Genomic DNA, 20,924 nt, shown 5'->3' on the forward strand with positions numbered 1-20,924 from the left:
AGGCAGTCCTTGAGGTATTGTACTCCCGAGCCATTTAAGGCTTTATAGGTCAAAGGGAGCACTTTGAATTGGGCCTGGAAACTAATCGGTAACCAGTGCAGTCAGACCAGGATCGGTGCAATATGCTCAAACCATCTTGCTCTGGTGAGCAGCCGGGCCGTTGAATTCTGCACCAGCTGAAGTTTCCAAGCCATCTTCAGAATCAGCCATATGTATAAAGCATTGCAGTAATCCAGCCTAAAGGTTACCAGAGCATAGACAACAAAAGTTAGGCTATTCCTGTCCAGATAGGGGTGTGGCTGGGCTACCAACTGAAGCTGATGGAAGGCACTCTGGGCCACTTCCTAGTCCATCTCTCCATGACATTCTAAGCAAACCTTGATTGGCTGCATATCCTGATATTCTACCCATTTGCATCTCAAGTCTTCCTTTATATGATGTTATCTGCTGCTCATATGTCAACTCCTACTTGTAGGTTAGTTTGAATATTGTGCCCTCTTAAGATATTTTCCAAAACTATTTTCCACTCTTCTCTTATCTGTAACTTGTCCTTGTTCCTCAATTTTGCAGTCACAGTTACTAATTTTGTATATTCTATCAATTTATTCTGCCAGATTTCTTTAGTGGGTATCTCTTTTTCTTTCCATTTTTTCACATATACTACTCTGCATGGATCATTTCCCAATACTCTCTAGCATATTTACATGACTGCCACATGCGCATCAGGGTTCCTTCTACCTCGTGGTACTTCCAGCATAAATTAGATGATTTCCTGTGCATTTTCACCAATTTGCTGGGTTTCAAGTACCACTGGTACATCATCTTTTGTACGTTTTCCTTAATAAGATAGCAGGCAGAGAAATTCATGGTCCCCCCCCCCCAATTTCTCTCAAGCAGACATTTCTATATTGTAATCAATGTCTATAGCCCATTTAGTCACTGTCGCCTTTACCATCTCGTCTTTGGTCTCCCACTCCAATAGCAGTTTTTAATGGATATCACCACAGTTTACTTTTAGGAACATTGAAGGTACAACGTTTTGTGCACAGAAATGTTCATAGGGGTGCTTTACACAACTAATCCTTTACAACAATTAACGCTTAAAACTTTTTTTTTTTTTTGTATCAAATTATTTGGGCTACAGGGAAACTATAGCATATAATCCAAGCAATCGACATGACACAGAACTTCAGACATCATTCTGACTTAGCCACCGTACTCTTTGCTCTGGTAACTTCCACACTGGATTATCACAATGCAGTCCACGTGGCGCTGCCCTTGAAGACGACTCAGAAACTTCAACTAGTTGAAAATGCAGCAGCCAGATTACTGGCTGGGGTTGCCTTTACAACTGTTCTAAAAGAACTGCATTGACTGGCAGTTCGTTTCCAGGACCAATTCAAGATGGTCATGTTAGTGTTCAAGCCCCTAAATAACTTAAGCCCCAAATATCTGAAAGGCCACCTCCTACCCTACAGAGCCTCCCAGGTATTATGACCAGCAGAGGAGGCCTTCTTGGTAGTTCCATCTCCCTCAGAGTGGCAGCCCAGGATAGGGCATTCTCTGTAGTAATCCCCCTCCCCATTGAGATGTGTCTGATTTCTTCGCTATGCAGCTTTCAGGGAATGAAGACACGCCTCTTTACCCTGGCCTTTGGCACCTGAGATGTGTGCTTTCAGGACCCACCCACTTCCTGTGAATGTAATAGGTTTAAATATTTTAAATTATGTATTTTAAATAGTGTAATCTGCCCTAAGACCTACTGCTGAAGGGCAGGTAACAAATTTAATCATGACTGCTGTATCATCAAATCTGATTACAGGAGTGACAACTGCATCGTATAAATAAAGCATAAATTAAGCCTAAAATGTTTGAATATAATATCTTTGTTTGGGAAGGCAACTGGAAGAACCAGGGCCCAATCCACTCCTGGGGAGCTTCCATTCTGTTCCTTAGTCCAGCTCCTGATCCCAATAATTCCTACGTCTTGTTGGCCATCTCAACCACTTTCTTGCACAAGGTAACAAGCAGCAGCATAAACATACCTGGATGGGCTGAGCTTTTTGCTGCTGACTATTTAACATCCTTGATTTTGTCCTTTCTTCTTCATGTCTATGCACCCAGCCTCGCAGCTCATGCCTCAACCTGTAAAATGAAATACTACAGTTATCTTTTTATTGAGAAACAAACATATGCTGGAGGGAGGGTCATTATAAACCTCTCTACAACCGATAAAGATATTGAAAAGTGAGACAGAAAGCTGTTTGTGACACTGATATAGAGAGTCTCAGTAATGACCTGGGTTAATTTCAATAATTCCAATTCCAATTCACTGACCACAGTTGTTTTATGAGTAATTTAGCCATTGGAAAATGTTACACTTTCAATAACACAGGAGCTTCACGCTTTTCCACATCTGCAGTTTTCAGATCTGGGCAGCTCAGAGAAATAGCCATAAGACAATAACGGAATAAGGAAACATTCTGAAAATTAAAAAACTAATATTGAGTAATAGCAATATTGATTTGAGGTTTGGATCTAGATCTGTATCTTTATTGGGGTTACAGAGTTGTCTGTCTTCAGAGTGACAGTGTGATTTATCCTTGTGGAAAATACAAAGATGTTTAGGTGTAGAAAGGGCTGAAAACTCAAACACTCTGCATGCCGAAGTGATTGCCACCAAAGAGAACTTTGAAAGAAAGGATCCTTAGGGGTACAAGACACAGAGGTTTGAATGGAGGTCTCTGAAGAGCTGTGAGGACTGAGTGTAAATTTCAGGTGGAAAAGCGATGTGCCACTGGTGGGTGTTGACGTACCAAAACCCTTGAGAAAGTGTTTCACTAACCAGTCCTGGGATAAGGGAGGCCTACCAGTAGCACTCAGAACGGAGGAAATGGATGAGACGTGTCTTTTGAGAGTATTAGGCCTTAAGCCTTTCGTTAGTCCATGTTGGAGATACTGAAGAATGTCTGGAATCAATATCTTGTGAGGTTGCAGGCCGGATTCTGAGCACCAAGATGTAAAGGCCATCCATGTAGATTGGTAAAGACATTTTGTCGAAGGGCATCTGAAGGCTAGGATCGTTGAAACAACTGCGTAGTCTAAACTGTGGCACTTTAGGCTGTGACACTCAAATGCCAGTCAGTTTCAGCCACTGAGGAGACAGGTATAGTAGTGGAACTTGTCACAGCAATGTTGGAGAGAGAGGTAGAAGGAATAGCGGAGTGATTGACAGGGCTTCGAACAGTCTAAGAGAGCCATTTCTGTAGAGGGAACTTTGAAAAGGAATCTAAACTAAAAGCTTTGGCAGTGCGCACCTGGAAAAACTTTGCATAGCCACTAGTTACAAGTCCTTGGGCTTATCAGACACGAAACACCACCATCCTGACTGAGCAGGTTGCTTACCTGAGTGACTCTGTGCGATTGATCATTGGCTGGCAAGGTGGGGGAGAAATGTATATTATTGGTTCCTCCGTAACTACCATCAACGCTTTATTATTCGAAACTGAATGTTTATACCTAGAAGGGGGGAATACAAAGCCTTAGATATTTGTTCAAAGGAGACATACCTTGAAGAAAAGAAATGTGAAGATTGTGTATCTATATATATATATATATGCTGTTTAGTTTATCCTTTATAGGATAATTTTATTTTGTATTCCTTTGAATATTTTTTTTATAGGCTGCATACCTGTATAATAAATTGATTTCAAACATGAAACATCAAAAATACAAAGCCATATAATAATACAAGGCTGTGAAACCATCTGTGGAAAGAAGAGCTGCCTCAGTTTTAGATCCCACCACCACCCATACTTCAGGACACAAATATGTCCCAGGAGAAAAGCAAACAAGTGCATCTAAGCTGTTATTGCAATGAGGGGATGGACTACACTATCCTCATTTAAAAACAAGCAAACTGCAAAAAAGATAACGTCAGCCCAAATTTGTCTCAATAACTCAAGTGACCAAAATAAAGGCATGCATAATCTGAAACTGATTTTAAGTGTTTTTACGTATGGAAGACTTTTTAATTGTTTTATATATGGAACTACTGCATAACTGCTTTATGAAATTGCTTAAATAGATTTTTATGGGATGCAATTCATAAATGGAATTAAAAGCAACCAATGGGCAAGTTTCAATTGCCAAAAATTATTCTGTTTCGCTCAAAGAATCTAGGACATTTTGTCCAGGATGGGAAAGAAAGTCTGGGAAATAACACGTAGGGACAAAGATGGGGGCTGGGTTCTCTGGCTAGACCATTCTGTGGCCTCTGAGAGAAACTGTAAATGCAGTATACTTTCCAGGTTAAATATTTTTTTGTGTTAGGGTTGTGCAGTGGCAAGTGTAAAACATGAATCAGGTGCAATGCATTAACCGAGGAGGAGGGGAAGGGGTTCCACAGCTCTCAACAATATGAGATGGCATCCCTGGTTAGTCCCTCTCCTTCTCTTTCTGCTCCCCCCTGCAAAAAGAAAAATAGAATAAGAAATACCAGAAAATGTATATTTCAAGCAAGGAGCCACCCTTTGTATATTAAGTGTGTTAGGTGTGTGTATTAACTATATTTAATGTATATTATATATTAAATGTATATAAAATAAACATTAAATATACATTGATGGAGATACAGTCATACCTCATGTTACGGATGCTTCAGGTTACATCTTTTCAGGTTGCGTCCCACGGCAACCCGGAAGTACTGGAAAGGGTTACTTCCGGGTTTTGCCGCTTGAGCACAAGCGCTAAATCGCGCTTCGCACATGTGCACAAGCGCCAAATCACAACACGCACCTGCGCAGACACGGCGCTTCAGGTTGTGAACGGGCCTCCGGAACAGATCCCGTTCGCAACCAGAGGTACCACTGTACATAATTAAATAAAAATGCTCCGTAAAGGCTATTTTCATTCTTGTCCAATTGTTAGGCATGTAAGTCCAGGACTGCAACGGTCATGTCACTGCCCACAATAGGGAATACTTCCCCATCAAGGCCTTCCCCATCAAGGCCGGCACCATTATTTTCATCTAAGTTACATTGCTACTTTGAGACAGTGCTCGCATGCTCAACCAAATGACCTACCCCTGTACATTTCAAAGAAAAACCCTAAGGAATAGCTATCCGACTACTCCCTTCCAGTGCAGCAGATGCTAACCATTTTGAATGCTGTTTGTTTTGAACAGTTAGGCCCATGAAATGGGGGTGGTGAGGGAGAGAAACAGTAGTCATAATGGTTTAAAAGTAGATTAGGAAGTCATCATCCTAAAGCTGGCACTTGAAAAAAAAAGGAATGAAAGTTAGGGTGGAAGAACTGCAAGATACCAAATAGGAGGCCTTAAATATGGCAAATGGGAGGAGGGAGGAGACACAAGGTGGGCAGTCAGGATGCACGAGAACTGGCAGGATGGAGGTCCCACAAACGCTCAGTTTGGAGAGTGAGGTGAGGAGTGTATGGTGCCTGGCTGCAGATTAGAGCTGAGAAGAGGCCATTAAATGTGTCCAGAAAACGGTTCCTGGAACCTTGGGAAGCAGTCTCAGTGGAATGGAATGTGAAAAAGACAAACTGGAGAGGGTGGAGGGCAGGGGAGAAAACAGAGAAGAGAACTAGAGGCAGCAGGTGTAGATGAAATAAAACCATGCCAGGCCAACCAACGCTCTGAGAGGCAAGACAGATGAGGCAACGACAACACCAGGAAGGAAAGGGCTGGGCAGGAGCGAAGGCCAAACAAAATGCAAAGGGGAAACCCACACCACCTCCATCGGCATCATGACCCGCTGTCTCTGTGATTTCAGATGCAGGCAAGACAGCAGATACAGGACCCAAACAGGTCAGGAATCCATGGCATAACTTTACTTCTCCAAGCTCCTCTCCAAATGGTATTTATTCTGCAGAGCTCAAGCAGACACACAGCTAGTGCTCCTTCAAGCAGTTGTGCCTATAGAATCTTTCTCGCAAAGACATTACAAAGCTTCTTGTCTTGCTGCCTGCTTTCCAAAACATTCTCAGCTATTCATGCTTTCGGCACATCTGTGGCTGGCTATTAAAAAAAAAACGCTGGAAAGGAAAGGCTCCAATAGGATGGAACAACCTATTAGCTGAAAAAGCCAAAGCTTCAATCTGGAGATGATTAAGTGCACATCTCATCTATTGCCTAAAGTAAACCTCTGTAACAAGCCAAAAAGAGCATTAGCAGAGAAGAAGGCAAATGCTTTTCAGGCTATACATGGAGCAGGCAGAAGCCACAGGCTCACTTGGGGCATCAGGAGCAAATGCACACACACAGAAACAGACCAAGAAGAGATGCAAACATATCCTTGAAATGCTCAGACAGTCAGACACAGGAAGGAACCTTGTCTTGAACTGCTGGGAGTGGGGCAGGACGAGAGAAATGCTGAAAGCAGAATTTTATAAAGAACTAGATAATCTGACTATAATCAGTATTTATTTTTATTATTTAATTTATTACCCACTCTTCACCCTAAGATCCTGGGGCGGGTTACAACATTACAGCACAATATTAAAAATAGTTTAAAATAACTTACAATTACAGAAATAAGGCGGGTTAAAGTTTCTAAAAGCAGACTCTTCTGCAAAAGGTGTTTTTGCCTGGCAAAATAACTATGCATTAGTTGCGAGAAAGAGAACTTGAGAAAGTTACATATGTGTGTAAATCAAGGTGCAACCACTGGCCAAATTAAAAGAGACATTGTATTTATTCATTTCTATCCCACCTTTCCTCCGAGGAGCTCAAGGTGGCACACACAGTACTCTGCCTCTACATTATATCCTTATAAGAGCCCTGAGAGAGGAAGGCTGAGAGAGTGAAGGAGGGACCTGAGGTCACAGAGTGAACTTCATGGCTGAGTGGGGATTTGAACCCTGGTCTCCCTGGTCTTAGTCCAACACTCTGTAACCACTACACTTCGCTGGCTCTGATATCTACAATTCCCCAACTTGATAATTTTCAAAGGATTTTATCTGTGTGGGTGCTGCTTATTGGATGTTAAGATGGAGCCGAACACACCCAAGCATACCACCTCTCTCTCCAGTGGGCCCTCATGGCCCACAGCTGGGACCTAGCCTGCTCAGCCACCTGGGGCTGTGTACACGCAAGCTTCAGGATCCTCCTCAGGCACAGAAGGGTGAGGGGAAATGGTATAACAAAGACTGGCAAGCAGTATGAAGCCTCTGGATTGGTCAAACCTAGCATAAAATACCAGGAGTTTGGCCTTCTACCACTGCCTGGTCAAAGAAGTCGCTTCTACCTACTGCTCTTCAGGTTCAAGTCCTCAACTCTAGTTCCAGTAGCAGAGAGCAGGAAATCAAGGTGTAGTGTTTGTGTGTGTGTGTGTGTGTGTGTGTGTGTGTGTGTGCGCGCGCGCGCACGTGCGTGTGTGATCCCCATTCCAGATTTTGGGACAGTTCTTCACAATCCCAGACTTGCCTTGACATGACAAGGACTTCTCAAACTACAATTTTGAGAACTGAATTCCTTTTCATGCCTATTGTTTCATGCCAGAGCTATAAAGTGTGTCAGTCTGTCCTGTGCAGAAGGAAAACTAACCTGCCCACAAATGCCTTTCCAACTTTACTCCTAGAAGTTGCTGCAATGTTTGGAGCGCACATTTTCCAGATGGAGGCTACAGCTGAAGGAGCTATTTGAAATTGGGGCTATTTTTTTGAGTTTTTTCTCTGAACAAAATGTATGTTGATCCAATACCCCAGAACAGCAGACCCAGATGGTCAAAGACATTTTTCAGCAATACTAGAGAGATTCATAATGGAAAAACATCAAGTTGCATGAAAATGAGCTGGAACAGTGTATGCCCTGGAAGGCTGTAGGCTAAAGACAGAAACCAGGATAGAACGTGCTTCAAAAAAGCACATATGAGCGAAAAACTAGGAGAGGGGCCTCTGCTGGCATCTACATACCCTCCTAAGAAATGAAGTATCTCTTACACTGAAGCTGAAAGGGGAAAGATGTGCAGCATGCTTTCTGCAAACAGGATAGCTCTTGAGCCCCAAAGAACTGGAGCAAAAAGCTACTGCTACAATCAACAATACTATTTCAAATTATTATTTGGTGTCAGCACACAGGATGCAGCCAGACACTGAACCCTGTTAGAGACACAGAAAGCTGGTTTGTGTCAATTTAACATGAAAAGTGGAAAGCAATTTTGTTCAGAAATGCAGCTCTTCACACCACATACACTCAAACACATTCAACTGGCCAAAAATAACCAAGAGCACTGACTGGCCATGTGTCCCACTCGCCAGGTCAAACCCTGTTCTCTATCAAATGAACGTGGCTTAAGCCCCACACCCCTATTAATTTAGTCTGGATTCTGGTCTTGCTTTTCCCCTGTTCCCCTGACACTTGCTTCTCCAATTCATGCCTATATTTTGCTAAGTTCTTCTACTTCCATGCACCTTTCAACCCCAATTCCTATCTTGGCTCTTCTCCTGCACTGTTGGCCCATTTGCTCTCTCACTTCCAGTGTCAAGCACCCAGACCACCACCATCTACAACCTGAAGTTTGCTTCCAGCTTTGATCTTTCTGCCTGGTCTTGGCCAGATTCAGATGTACATTGAACTGGATATGGAGATCAAATCAGGACAAAGATAATCTGGTAGTTATCTGTGTTATATTATCCTAATAAATGAGCCTGTCAGAATTTCTGCATTTTGCACCCACAGTATATTTTTTTTACAGGCAGTCTCACCAAGAGAGTATTACAGGAGTCCAACCTGGATGTGACCAAAACAAACATTACCATGGCAGGTTCAGTGTCAAATTCCCTCCAAAAACATGCTTCCAACACAGGCCGTGCCCCTCTCAACAAAGAACAGCAGAGGAGTCTTGCCACATTGAACATCAGAGGTGCTCAAAGGGCTATACACTTCTCAGTCCTGACTTGGGATGAAGTGGGGTTCAGGGGCAAGGCCCTGACCGCCTTCACAGCTCAAAGATGAGAAGGGGGTGGGATGAGGCCATTATGTTAGCTGCAGAAGTGCTTGGGAAGCACAGTGCCTCACTATTTTCCAAGCATCTCCAAGCCAAAAATATAATATACACCCACCATCATTGAACACAATCATGGACCCTGGGTCCAAGTGAAATTGTTAAGCACTATAACCCCACCCATTTACTGCCTGTGTATGTATAAGGTGCTGGAAACAGGAAGCCAAGATAATGTATGCTTTAATACTCACCCATCATTATTCCTGCCATCTGTTTCCTGAGGTACCCTTGCAGAGAATTCAAGAAGGTGCCTGCTCTGGTGGGCAGAACTACCACGAAGTTCAGTAGAGCTGGGGCCCCATTCAAGCACACTGAAAGCAAAAGATAAAGCTGTGAGTTTCAGGAGTGAACCACAGCCAGATTCCCCCATTCATTTACCTATACTATAGCTTAGCTGAACCTAGGCCTGGAACATTTGAATTGGTTCACTGTTCAGATTTGGCAACTCCTTAGCCAAGGCAGATCTTAAATTGATTTACAGCATTTGTACAATTTCTCACTTGCCCTTCACCATAAGGTCCCAGGGTGGGTTACATTAACAGCATACACAATTATAAAAACAGACGGAACCATTATAACAATAAAACAAGGAAAGTTGTTCCAAATGGAGAACAGTAATTTAAAAAGTTGTTGTAGCTATAACTGGAAAATCCCTGCCCATCTCACCTGAAATATCAACCCACTTAAGCAAGACACTATTCTCTTTGCCTTAGCACTTCTCCACACTGGCTACATGGTTATTATAAGGTTTATAGCTATAATATGCAAACTGCATTGAAAACTGCTATATAAATCAGGAGAAGGGAACCTCCACTCCTCCAGATGTTGTACTCCAATTCCCATCAGCTCCAGCCAGCAAGGTCAATGGCCAGGGATGATGGAAGTTGTTTCACTACCCCAATAAAATGCTTACTATTCTTGATAGCAAAGCCTCACCAATGGAATTCCTTGCCTAGGAAAAGCCATATGGTTACTGCATTGTCTTCTTTTAAGAGACTACTAAACAGCACCTTATTTAGTTGAAAACAGTATTCTGCGAGTCTGATTTTAGTGTGGTGTTGAGTTTTGTCATTAAGTATTTGGATTTTTTTAGCATTTTGACATACTGATGGCATCTTGCTAGAAGGCATGGTTACTGGTCATTAACTATCTCTGTTCAGGGCTACAGAACAACAGAAGTACCAGCAATCAAAATCCAGAGAGAGCGTATTTGGGTGTGGCTTGCATTCTTAACCCCAATCAAATTAGAAATTGGCATAGTTCTGAACTGGTTCACATGCAGTTTTATACAGCTAGTTCAGCTTAACCCTGGAGGGGCTGTTATGGAGGGGGGTGTTTCTGTTTTTATATGTTGTATGAAATGTTAATGTTTTAAAGTATTTTTTTCTTTTCTTCCACCTGTGCAATGTACTGATATATCTTTTTAACTGTAAGTCACTTGGAGACCTTTTAGGCAATAAATAATTAGTAAGTTCTACAGTATTACTCTAGGGACGCGGGTGGCGCTGTGGGTAAAAGCCTCAGCGCCTAGGGCTTGCCAATTGAAAGGTCGGCGGTTCGAATCCCCGTGGTGGGGTGCGCTCCCGTTGTTTGGTCCCAGCGCCTGCCAACCTAGCAGTTCGAAAGCACCCTCGGGTGCAAGTAGATAAATAGGGACCGCTTACTAGCGGGAAGGTAAACGGCGTTTCCGTGTGCGGCTCTGGCTCGCCAGAGCAGCGATGTCACGCTGGCCACGTGACCCGGAAGTGTCTCCGGACAGCGCTGGCCCCCGGCCTCTTGAGTGAGATGGGCGCACAACCCCAGAGTCTGTCAAGACTGGCCCGTACGGGCAGGGGTACCTTTACCTTTACCTTTACAGTATTACTACTACAACCACTACTACTACTAATAATAATAATAATCAAACATAGGGATCACTGGTCCCTGTCCAAACAAAATTCTACCAGACAGTACAAAACCCATGAATGAGCCTATTTGGATGCCTGGTCAATGACTTCATTCACCACATGATGTGTTTCACAACACAAATTGTGGCCTCATTAGCAAGTAGCCTTCTATAGCCTTTCAATAAATTGTGGACATGCAATTATACTGGACTCTTGAGCCACATTCCCAGGAAAAACATGAGTTTAAGATTTGCACAGATAACTGCAAGGAACAGAAGATAGATGTACTGCTGCCCATGACAAGGATACATTGCAGACACAACACCAGCCTCCTGCAAGCTATGCTCTGCACATCAGGAGCCAGACTCATTAATACATTACTCCACACTTCTCCAAAGGTATTTTCTTCCTCCTAAAATTAGCCACAGTGTCTCAAAAACAAACTATTGTTTCCTCGTAGAGATAGAAACCATGGTGTGAAAAAATATTTGCAAACCAAGTATGCAAAGGATCTTGCACACATGCTTCCTGCCAATGCACAAGTAATACAAAGCTATGGTTAGCAACAGGAAAGGAAGATGAGGCTGGTAAAAACTGTCCTAGCCTACTTGGGTAGGGGGGCAGGATATAAAATTAATACCATGTGCATCCTGAGCCCCCTGGAAGAAAGGCAGGGTAAAAATGTAATTATTCCCTACTCTTGTGATCAGAATTGGTGAAATTCAAGGAGAGAGCAAAGGATAATCAGCCACCTTGTGAAATCAGATGGTGGGTAAGAGCATGGGTGAAGCAGAGAGCCTGCCCTCCAGCTTCCTTGATTAGCAAAGCACACGTTTGCCCAGTGACACTTTCTCTGTCAAACTGATGGATTGGAAATCCATCTATGCCAGCAAACTTAACTGGGTCTGATTTGTAAATCTGGCCAAAAAACAAACCCTTGTGCAATTAAAATGTCAGATTTTTTTAAAAAAAAATCTAAGCAGTACAGTAACTGCTCTGCTCCAGCCAACAGTGATATCATCTGAAACATATGCCTGGTTATAAAAGTTTTCTGAGGACAAAATAATCCTTGAATTAGAGCTGGGAAGCTTCCAACAGCATAAATGAAAAACTGACAAGGGCTGGCCAATGCCAGGAGCAGAGACTGCTCCCCCTTCGGACAGAACTTCCACAACACTTCCTCCAGCCAGCCCATTCTTGTAAATTAACCTGGTTAAGGCACCATCTACTGGGCCACTTTAGAATAAACATTGGAATCTTTCATCTTCCAATCAGTGCTGAATACAGATACAAATAACTGCTGGCCTTTCTCTTTTCGGAAAGAGAGTGGTCACTGCTTCATTACCCCAGTATAGGACGACCTGATTTTTTTGCTTTGACTATAAAACAGCATGCAGCACAAACTTACACTTGGCTAGAGCATGGTGCTGATAACACCAAGGCTGCAGATTCAATCCCTGTATGGGGCAGCTGCATGTTCCTGCACTACAGAGGGCTGGACTAGATAATCCTCAGGATCCCTTCCAACTCTACAATTCTGTTATTCTATAGTCGCTCAAAGTGAGCCTCACCATGTTCAATAGTGTACACAGAGTTACAGTCTTAGTCTGCAAAGAGTTTTTAGATCAACATCTGTAGACTGCCACACTACACAGTGGCAAGTGTGAAGAATTTCTCTTTTGCCAGCTAAACTAATGGCTCTCAACATTAAATAGCTCTTTGTCCAAATTTCCCCCTTGGTTTCTTGAAAAGCAGAGATCCCACAAGTGATATTATCTTTTCTGACTGACTGCTCAAAAGGCCAGCGGTTGTGTCTGACATAAACTGGCCCAGTTCAATGAGTGACTCTGGCCATCCTTTTTCCACTATTAGAGGGCAGAAATTCAGAGTGGCTCCTTTCGCTGGCGCTACTTCTCATATATAACATTCTCAAGTTGCATTTCCCATACAACCTTGCCTCACTTTCCATGGAAGGACACCGACATGGATGGCAAAGGCACCAATGAGAGATCTGCATTTCAGAAGAATAATCCATCCAGCTACTGACAAATTCAGAATTAGTCCATGTGAGGGAAAACAACAGCCACACTCTTTTTAATGTGATGGCTCAAAGTTATCACTGGATCTTCCAGAAGAATAGACATAAGAGAAAAGCTTGCTCCTGACACTGTCATTGTCTTAACTTTATTTTCAAACTTTCTGTCATCAGGGAACCTTTTCCATGCTGGTTTGAAATGGCAAAGAACCTTTGTGCTTCTGCCTTGCAGTCTCCATACATTGGAATAGATGCTGTTGCAGATTCTAGTATGAGCAACTGATTCACCCAAAGTGTTGGCCAGGTTTACTGAAAAATGCTGTCCTGTGGATTCACGCTGTAGTGAGATATCAACAATTAGGAGATTTTACCTATTGACCTCAGTAAGCCACCAGAGCTTGAGAATAAAAATCAAAGGATGCATCTCTGTTTTGAAACCAACTCTGGGTATATTGTTGCCTGATGAGGGTGTTGGAAAGGAGCCTCACCTTAGTCTGTCATAATTCAGCATTACGAAGGCTAGGAGCACCATCACACAGAGTGCTCTTCTCTTTGGAGGGGAGCCTTTGAGATTCTGGTTCTGGAAAAGAAGAAAAGCATTAGAGAAAAGTAAGAGTGAACGCAGACAGCATTTCCCCACTCCTTCCAACATTAAGAATGCCATTATTATTTGTGCCAAAAGGGGGTTGCAGCATCAATCATAGTGACTTAATAGTGTTGACATTCCTCACATATTCACCCAAATACAGCATCAGCTGTGATCTTGATTAACAACCAACAGGGAAAACAGAACTCTATTTGATCTTTCAACGGCATCCTTCTCAACATACTTCAGATTGCTTAAGTGACCCCATATTCTTGGCAGAGAGGGCCTTGAAGAGCACATGCGAATCCTCAAGGCTGAACATGTCTACCCTCCAATTCAGATAGCATAAAAAATTCTGCATACGTATGGAGGGCAATGCTCCCAATGTCCTCCTTCAACTGATCTAGGTCCCAAAGCCTTGGTTCTTAAGTGGTACATGGGCAAGTGAAGAAGAGGATGCAGAGTGATCAACCACATCTGAATCCATATAAAGCAGAAGTTGCCATGATCAGCAGATTCCCCAGCATAGAAATGCTTATTAATCCAGGTTCCCTTGTCAGCACGTTACCACAGTAAACAATCTCCTTCAACATGCTTATTTCTCACAACCCCACACCTACCTCCACTGCCAGTTCATCCAGCTGCCTCTTCAGAGTGCTATTCTCTCTCTTAAGGTGATCGTTCTCCAACAAGGCTGACTTCAACCTGGCCTCCAAACCCAGCATATATTCTTTTTTCTTCCTGCGTGATTGACAAGCTGATTCACGGTTCTTTATCATACGTTGCTGCCGTCTCAGAACATTCATCTATGAATGAGGGACAGGGAACTTGTTAATGCTATAATGCTATCATACTTGCAAAGAAAGGGGCACGTTGTTACATAAGCAATGAAGTTACACATTGGGAGAGGGGAAATTGGGGGGAGGGAGCCAACGAAATTCTTACCATGGCTCTTGTTGCTTTGATCCAGAACTCTTATTTCAACTTCAACCTTCTCTAAATTTGATTAAGATGCATTCACCATGTAAGCGACACTGCATTTAAAACCACGGTGTTCTTTTCAGTCAGACACAGCTTTATTTAATAATCCTATTTATTTGTAATACACAAGCCAAACTCTCCTGAAATGTTTTAAGGCTTGTATTTCAGTCTTGGCTATTTACAATGTTTTATAGCTTGTATTTCAGCCTTGGCTAATCTAGCATTTAAATGCTCTGCAAATAATCTTGCAATTTATTCCCACAGAACACCGCTGGGAAGCCCCCAATATTTTGGCTTGTGTTTCTTTAAGGGAAATGGAGCTTTGACTCTTCTCTGGGAGTGTTGTGGGTTCCTTCCTATCTAGCTTAGTCAGAGACATTTTGCCTGGTTATGTTTACAATCTGGTGACAATTGACAAAGCCGGGGGGGGGAGGCTATGCTTTCTGAATCAGCAGGCTGATGAAGAGAGAGGCTCAATGAAGCTAAATTTTCAAGTCTCCCTGGCTTGAGGGAAACCTGGAACTGGAAGCACTCTTGGATCCTGTCACCCTCAATGACCCCAAGGCACCAGGTGAATGGCACCAGAAGTGACCTGACATACCATTAAGGTGTGAGAGAAGTGAAGGGGTCAGCCAAACAAGCAAGTCAACAGGTGGCATTCTTTGAACCACCCCAAGATATTATGATGAAGGGCAGTATATAAATCTAATTAACAACATGTGACAGAGGCTTAGTTCTCACTGAACTGCACTACTTCTGACGACATGTTCCTCTATGCCCCCACAATCTTTCCACACCAAAAACTAGGATAAAAACAAAGTTCTAACATTGTTTAAAATTGTCCCTGGCTTTTTAAAATGCAGGGCAGTCCCTGCACTCCATCCCCATGTAGACCTTCAGTTTGAAGTGGTCCAGCCCAGTCATAGTTTTACCACCGTAGTGATAATTACCGCCTACTGGGGAAGTATGGGAAGACAGGGCATCTAACCAGTTTCTATCTATATTGCAGACCAGTGAAAACTCATTCAATGCAGTTGCAGCCCTCTATTGAACCCAACTCTTGTGTCTCGCAGCATCATTACTGGGATTGGGGACAACTTGCAGTTTTCTGGTCGGAGAGGGAAATTGGGAGAGAAGGTTTTAGTTCTCACCTGCATTTCCAAGTGCTGCATCTTTTTTAAGTGGCTGAAAATAGGACAAAAAAAATGGAAATGCATGGCTAGCCCTGAGATGGCTGGCAAAATCCCTGAGGCAGCAACTTCCAGGGAGGGTGGGGACTGTGTCTCCTGGTACAGAAAAAACAGCTCAACAAAGCTTTGCTCCTCTGCCCTGCAACCACACTCAATATTCCAACAATAACTTCAGCATAACTGGGAAAAAGAAGTTCAACAATGCCATCTACATACAGATTTTTCTTTTAAGAGGATTGATAAAATCTTGGGGCAGGGAAGAGGATGGCTCAAACTGGCGCATCCTTGCAGCCACATCCACCTCCAGGAGAAAAAATCAGGAAATGAGTAAGTCAGGAAAACAGATCAGGCACAACATTGGAAATAGGAAATAGGCATAATGGTGGAAACAGTGTGTCCAGTTCTGTGTTTCCTTCATAATCCTAATGTGTGGGTGGGATCACTTTTTAAAATAGATTTTATTATATTTCCACAAATTTCACATAACCATAATACAATAATCTTTAATTATTTCTGTTGCTCATAGTTCAAATCCTGCTCATGAATTCATCATATTATAGCTCTTTAAATAGTCAAAAAAAGGCTACCATTCCACCATAAAACAATCATCATTAAGTTCTCTTATTTTACATGTCAGCTTTGCTGATTCAGAATAGCCTATCACTTTGCCTATCCATTCTTCTCTGGTAGGAACTTCTTCATCTTTCAATTTCTGTGCATAAAGTATCCGAGCTGCTGTTGTCACATACATAAACTTAACCTTTTTTTTTAACTTCTGTCTCTATAAATCCCTAGAAGAGCCCTGAATTGGTGCTAATGGTGCTCTACAAGTTTTCTTGGAATCCTAAAAGAAGATTTGCAGCAAAAACTCTCTAGGTGCAAGGGCCAATTACAAACTTTTGTTAGAAAGAACTTACATCCATGCTAGTATTTGGGGAAGCAGCATGAAGAACAGGCTTAGCCTCAGTAAGTTTTCCGGAGGTCAAACTCTTTCCTACAGTTTGCGGCAATACATTTACAGCATGGCCTGGTAGTTGTGCGACTCCACCAGTGACAGCAATGGCTGGATTAGTGGCAGGAAGGATTGCGGGTGCCTGAAAATGCACCACGGCAGGCTGAGAAAGCATTACCGGCTGACCTGAAATAGAGAGAAACAGCACTGCAGAACTGATTATCACACAAAGAAACAGATTTCTATGCATGTTAAGTCTTGTCCCTTGGCAGCTGTATCAAGAGGAGAACTGATTTATTGCCCAAAGTTGAAACTTAACACTGATGCCAGACCTAGAAAAACATTTCAAATCCTAGGCACTCTGTCTCCTAGGATGGGATGCAAAGATTTCCTTTAGTAACACCCAATGAGTTGCAGTTGCCCAGTGATACCCCCTCCCTCCTTTTAAGCAGTACACTCTGGGCCATAACATATATCACTTTGGATACTACCTTCAGTTTTTAAAAAAGTTACAAGGTGGCAAAGAAGCTGCTTAACAGTCTCTGCCAAATCAGACCAAAGAGTCTTCTAGTCCAGCCCTAGATTTTCAGCAGTGGCCCATCAAATACTGTCAGGAAGCTTAGAAGCAGAAGAAAGCTGGAGGTGTATTTCTTATTGATTATGACTCAGTGTCAGGTAATCAGAGAAATACTGCCTCTGAACACAGAGGTGTCACTTAGACATCATTATTAAGCTACTGTATGTAGATGGTTCCTTGAGCAGGAAGAACCCCAGAGGAGGGTGTGGTTTCCCAGGAATGTTTACCAGCCAGACATTCCACCTTGGCTGCTGAAGAGCATTAATGTATACGGTAATTGATGGGTACGTTCTTCTTTGTAAATCATGTGGAGATCTTTTTTTAAAAAATGTTGAAAGACAACTAATAAATGTTTAAAGTTTGCATCTTCCATTAACTCACAATGCTTTTAAAAGTCATCTATGCTTGGGCACATAGATGGCTCTTTGCAACCTTGGTCTTACTATAGAAAGGACCTACAAAGTAGTACTTGACCATTTCACCACTGGGTGCCAAAACTGAACATGCATAATGAGCCTGAGGGTTGAAGCTGCTTAACTGCGTACATTAAAGATAGTTCTATATTAAAGCAATTTAAGAACATTGGCAACCCACCTTGCTTAAGAAAACTGGCACTGATCCAGTTTCCTTTTCACACATGAGAGCCAAGCTTTCCACCCTCCACCAACTGCTCACATACCTTTTGCAGGTGCTGGCTGGATAGCAACAACTGGCTGCTGCTTTGGCAGTGCCAAGAGTGTTTGAAGAGCTGGAATGACAATAGCTTTTGCATGAACACTGACGCTGGTCTGAGGCTCCCGAAAGGCAGGCAACAAAGGTTTAGGTTGAACCAAAGGTTTGGAGGCTGGCTGACTACATCGACTGGAGGTCACAGAAGATCCATTTGCTGGAGAACAGAATGAAACTGGATTGAAATTGAAGTGCTCTTCCAAAAAGATTACAATTACTGGTTCCTTTTTATCCAGGACATGCATTAGCATGAAGATAAGCAGTCATGCACCTCAACAGAGGTGACATCATAGGCCAGGAGAGCAGGGAGGAAAGCAAGAACATAGGGAGCTGCCTTATATAATCAGACCCTTGTGTCGATCTAGTTCACTATTTTCTACGCCAGAGACGTCCAGCTTTCAAGAGACTGTGATCTACTCACAGTATAAAAAAACTGGCATTGATCTACCCATTGTCAGAGTTGTTGAGCTTTTTTGAGGAAGGCAGAGTTGTTGAGCTTTTCCTTTTTGGGACTACACTAACTAGCAGCGATTCTCTAGGGTTTCAGACAAGGGATCTCCTGTCTGGATGCTCTGCTACTGAGGTACGAATCCCTCCTCAAATAGAAAATGCATCAGATGAAGGGAACCATTCAAGATAGCCTAAGCACAAACCTGGAAGCTACTTATGATTAAAACTATTAAAAACATGTACATTTCAAACTAGCTTTATATATGTTGAACTTGTGTAAGCAACCATCCTTTAATTCTAAATGTTTGTGACATCAAGAGGTCACTGCAAGCCCCCGCTAAGAATCAACAACCAGAAAAGGAAGCTAGATGAAAAAGGGGACAGATCACTAACATCAACAATAGTAATTTATATAGCACATTTCAAGTGTCCAATACACAGGGTTTAGTGAATGGTCTTAAGGTTTTTAAAGATGCCAAATAATTGTGTGTCAAAATTTTAAAATATTGCTAATGATTTTTAATACAATTATTTACAAAAGCTGCAGGTAATAAGAATCATCACTGACACAGGAGATAATGCCTCATCTACAGTGCTGATGCTTCTGATACATCTCTTAAAAATGAAGAATGACTCTTTCTTCAGAACTACTGTTTATACATATGCAAACTTACGCATATATACTGATCAATTAAAACTCATACAATTCATTTTCTCAGCTATTTTAACTGAGTGACAGCCCTAATTCTCAGTCACACTTATAATGGGAGAGGCCAGGATTATGACTCCTATAATGCAGATGGCCAGAGCAAACATATCTGCTATACCCGAGCGGTTTGTTGTTCTGGGTGGAGGCTTCTTCTCCTTTCGTCCTACAGGTGAGGAAAGACTTTGAGAGCCCCTGTCATACAAAGACACAGGCGATGGGTGGGAACTGGAGCCCAGCTCTACCCCCTCCTGAGAAAGTAAAAACAAAAACGAAACAAAATGAGTCAATTCCAGTTGCAATAAATAAGGAGAAGACGAACACATGCTAATAAAAAGTCTATTTTCAAATCTGCACTCTTTTCACACGCTATCTATGGCATGTTATGCTAAATCTTCAAGATCCCAACCCAGCTCATTAAGTCCTATGTTAGCCATTTATACCCAGTATCTGCAGTTATCACAGTAGCTGGAAATGGTGGATTAAAGGGTGCGGAGGTTGAGGGGGAGAATGTACAGCAGCCCCAAATAGAATTTCAATTAATAAAAACCATGAATTGTAATAGGTGAGGACTTGCAATGAACCATATCAGTCTCTAGGTTTGGAAAATTCGTAGGCAAATATCAAATCAGTCAAAGACTCACTCAAATGGCCTTGGGCAAGTCACCTGCCCTTAACCTCAAGGAGAGAGTACAATAATTTATTCCTTGCATCATTCCTACTGCAGCAGAACCTTAATTCTGGTTTGCTCCCAGGTATTTTCTAGAAAACATCGGCAGAAGAACATGGAAGTTACATAGCAGAGACGAAAAGCAATCACTTCTATGCAACTTTAAAAACTACCTATAGCTCTGAATTCTAACTCCATTAAATGCTACCCCACTGCATGTGACTAGCACAAAATGTTCAGCTGCTTACAGGTACATGTGCCGGAGAATCCACAGATAGAGGAGAAGGAACTGAATCAGCTGAAGTGGCTGGCGAGGGGGGCTCCACTTCACAGTCTACATCTGTAAAATGAGGATGTAAATGAATGTAAGACTAAACAGGTGCCTCTATGTGTAGAAATCTGGATTGTAAGTATGAAGCTGAAATAGATTTAATGAGTTAATATCCTCTTTGGTTTGAGTGCTTGGGTTCCCCAGTGTCCCTTCTTTAGAAAGATTAAAACACAGCATGAAGTTAGGAACCTTATCCATCATTTCCCCTTGGATCAGACTACTTTCCCCATATCCAGACTATCAGGATATGCGCAAAGAGATTTTCCATTGATTTAGGGAGAATTCATTATGGTTTAAAGTCAGCACAACAGAGTGTTGTTGCACTCAGGTCCTGCTTGTGGGCTTGCTATCAACATTCGGTTGTCCACTGCAAGAACAGAATGCTGGACCAAAATGGCCTTTGGTCTGATCCACCAGGGCTCCTCTAATGTTATCTTATGCAAGAGGTCTCATTACTACCGTGTCAACGCCAAGCACTTAAGCTGTGTGAAGCATGGGTATATTTCAGAAGCAGCATCTAATATTTTGCGATGAGCAACCCATCCGGAGATTACCTGCTGGGATCTGCTTTGAAACATCACAGGAGTCCAAGTCCCAATGTATCAGATCCAAGTCAAAGTCAAAATCACAAAGATTGTTTTCCTACAAATTAAAGTGAGCAAAATTAGAAAGAGAGAGAGAAGCAAACTGAATAAGCAGTATATTCAAGAAATACTAGGTAGACTTCCGGTTTGCTGCAAGGGGAGAAGGAAGCAGGTACTGCTATCGCAGTGACCCGGCTGCTGCTTTTTTGGAGTTTTGGGGT

General features: G+C 42.4%; 1 protein-coding gene across 2 annotated transcripts in view; it reads right to left on the reverse strand.

The window, feature by feature from the left end:
* ATF6 (activating transcription factor 6) overlaps positions 1 to 20,924 on the reverse strand; it is an 88,954-nt gene that overhangs the window by 57,617 nt on the left and 10,413 nt on the right. For both annotated transcript variants that reach the window (XM_082229080.1, XM_082229079.1), the window contains exons 3-12: positions 20,674 to 20,761; positions 20,037 to 20,128; positions 19,240 to 19,369; positions 17,913 to 18,119; positions 16,622 to 16,842; positions 14,154 to 14,339; positions 13,436 to 13,527; positions 9,218 to 9,337; positions 3,406 to 3,519; positions 2,046 to 2,145 (exon numbers count right to left, since the gene is read on the reverse strand). In XM_082229080.1, the coding sequence (XP_082085206.1) occupies positions 2,046 to 2,145; positions 3,406 to 3,519; positions 9,218 to 9,337; positions 13,436 to 13,527; positions 14,154 to 14,339; positions 16,622 to 16,842; positions 17,913 to 18,119; positions 19,240 to 19,369; positions 20,037 to 20,128; positions 20,674 to 20,761 (1,350 nt within the window). The remainder of the gene's footprint in view (positions 1 to 2,045; positions 2,146 to 3,405; positions 3,520 to 9,217; positions 9,338 to 13,435; positions 13,528 to 14,153; positions 14,340 to 16,621; positions 16,843 to 17,912; positions 18,120 to 19,239; positions 19,370 to 20,036; positions 20,129 to 20,673; positions 20,762 to 20,924) is intronic.

Source organism: Podarcis vaucheri (assembly GCF_965113315.1).
Source record: "Podarcis vaucheri genome assembly, chromosome: 6".
NCBI classification, from domain to species: domain Eukaryota; kingdom Metazoa; phylum Chordata; class Lepidosauria; order Squamata; family Lacertidae; genus Podarcis; species Podarcis vaucheri.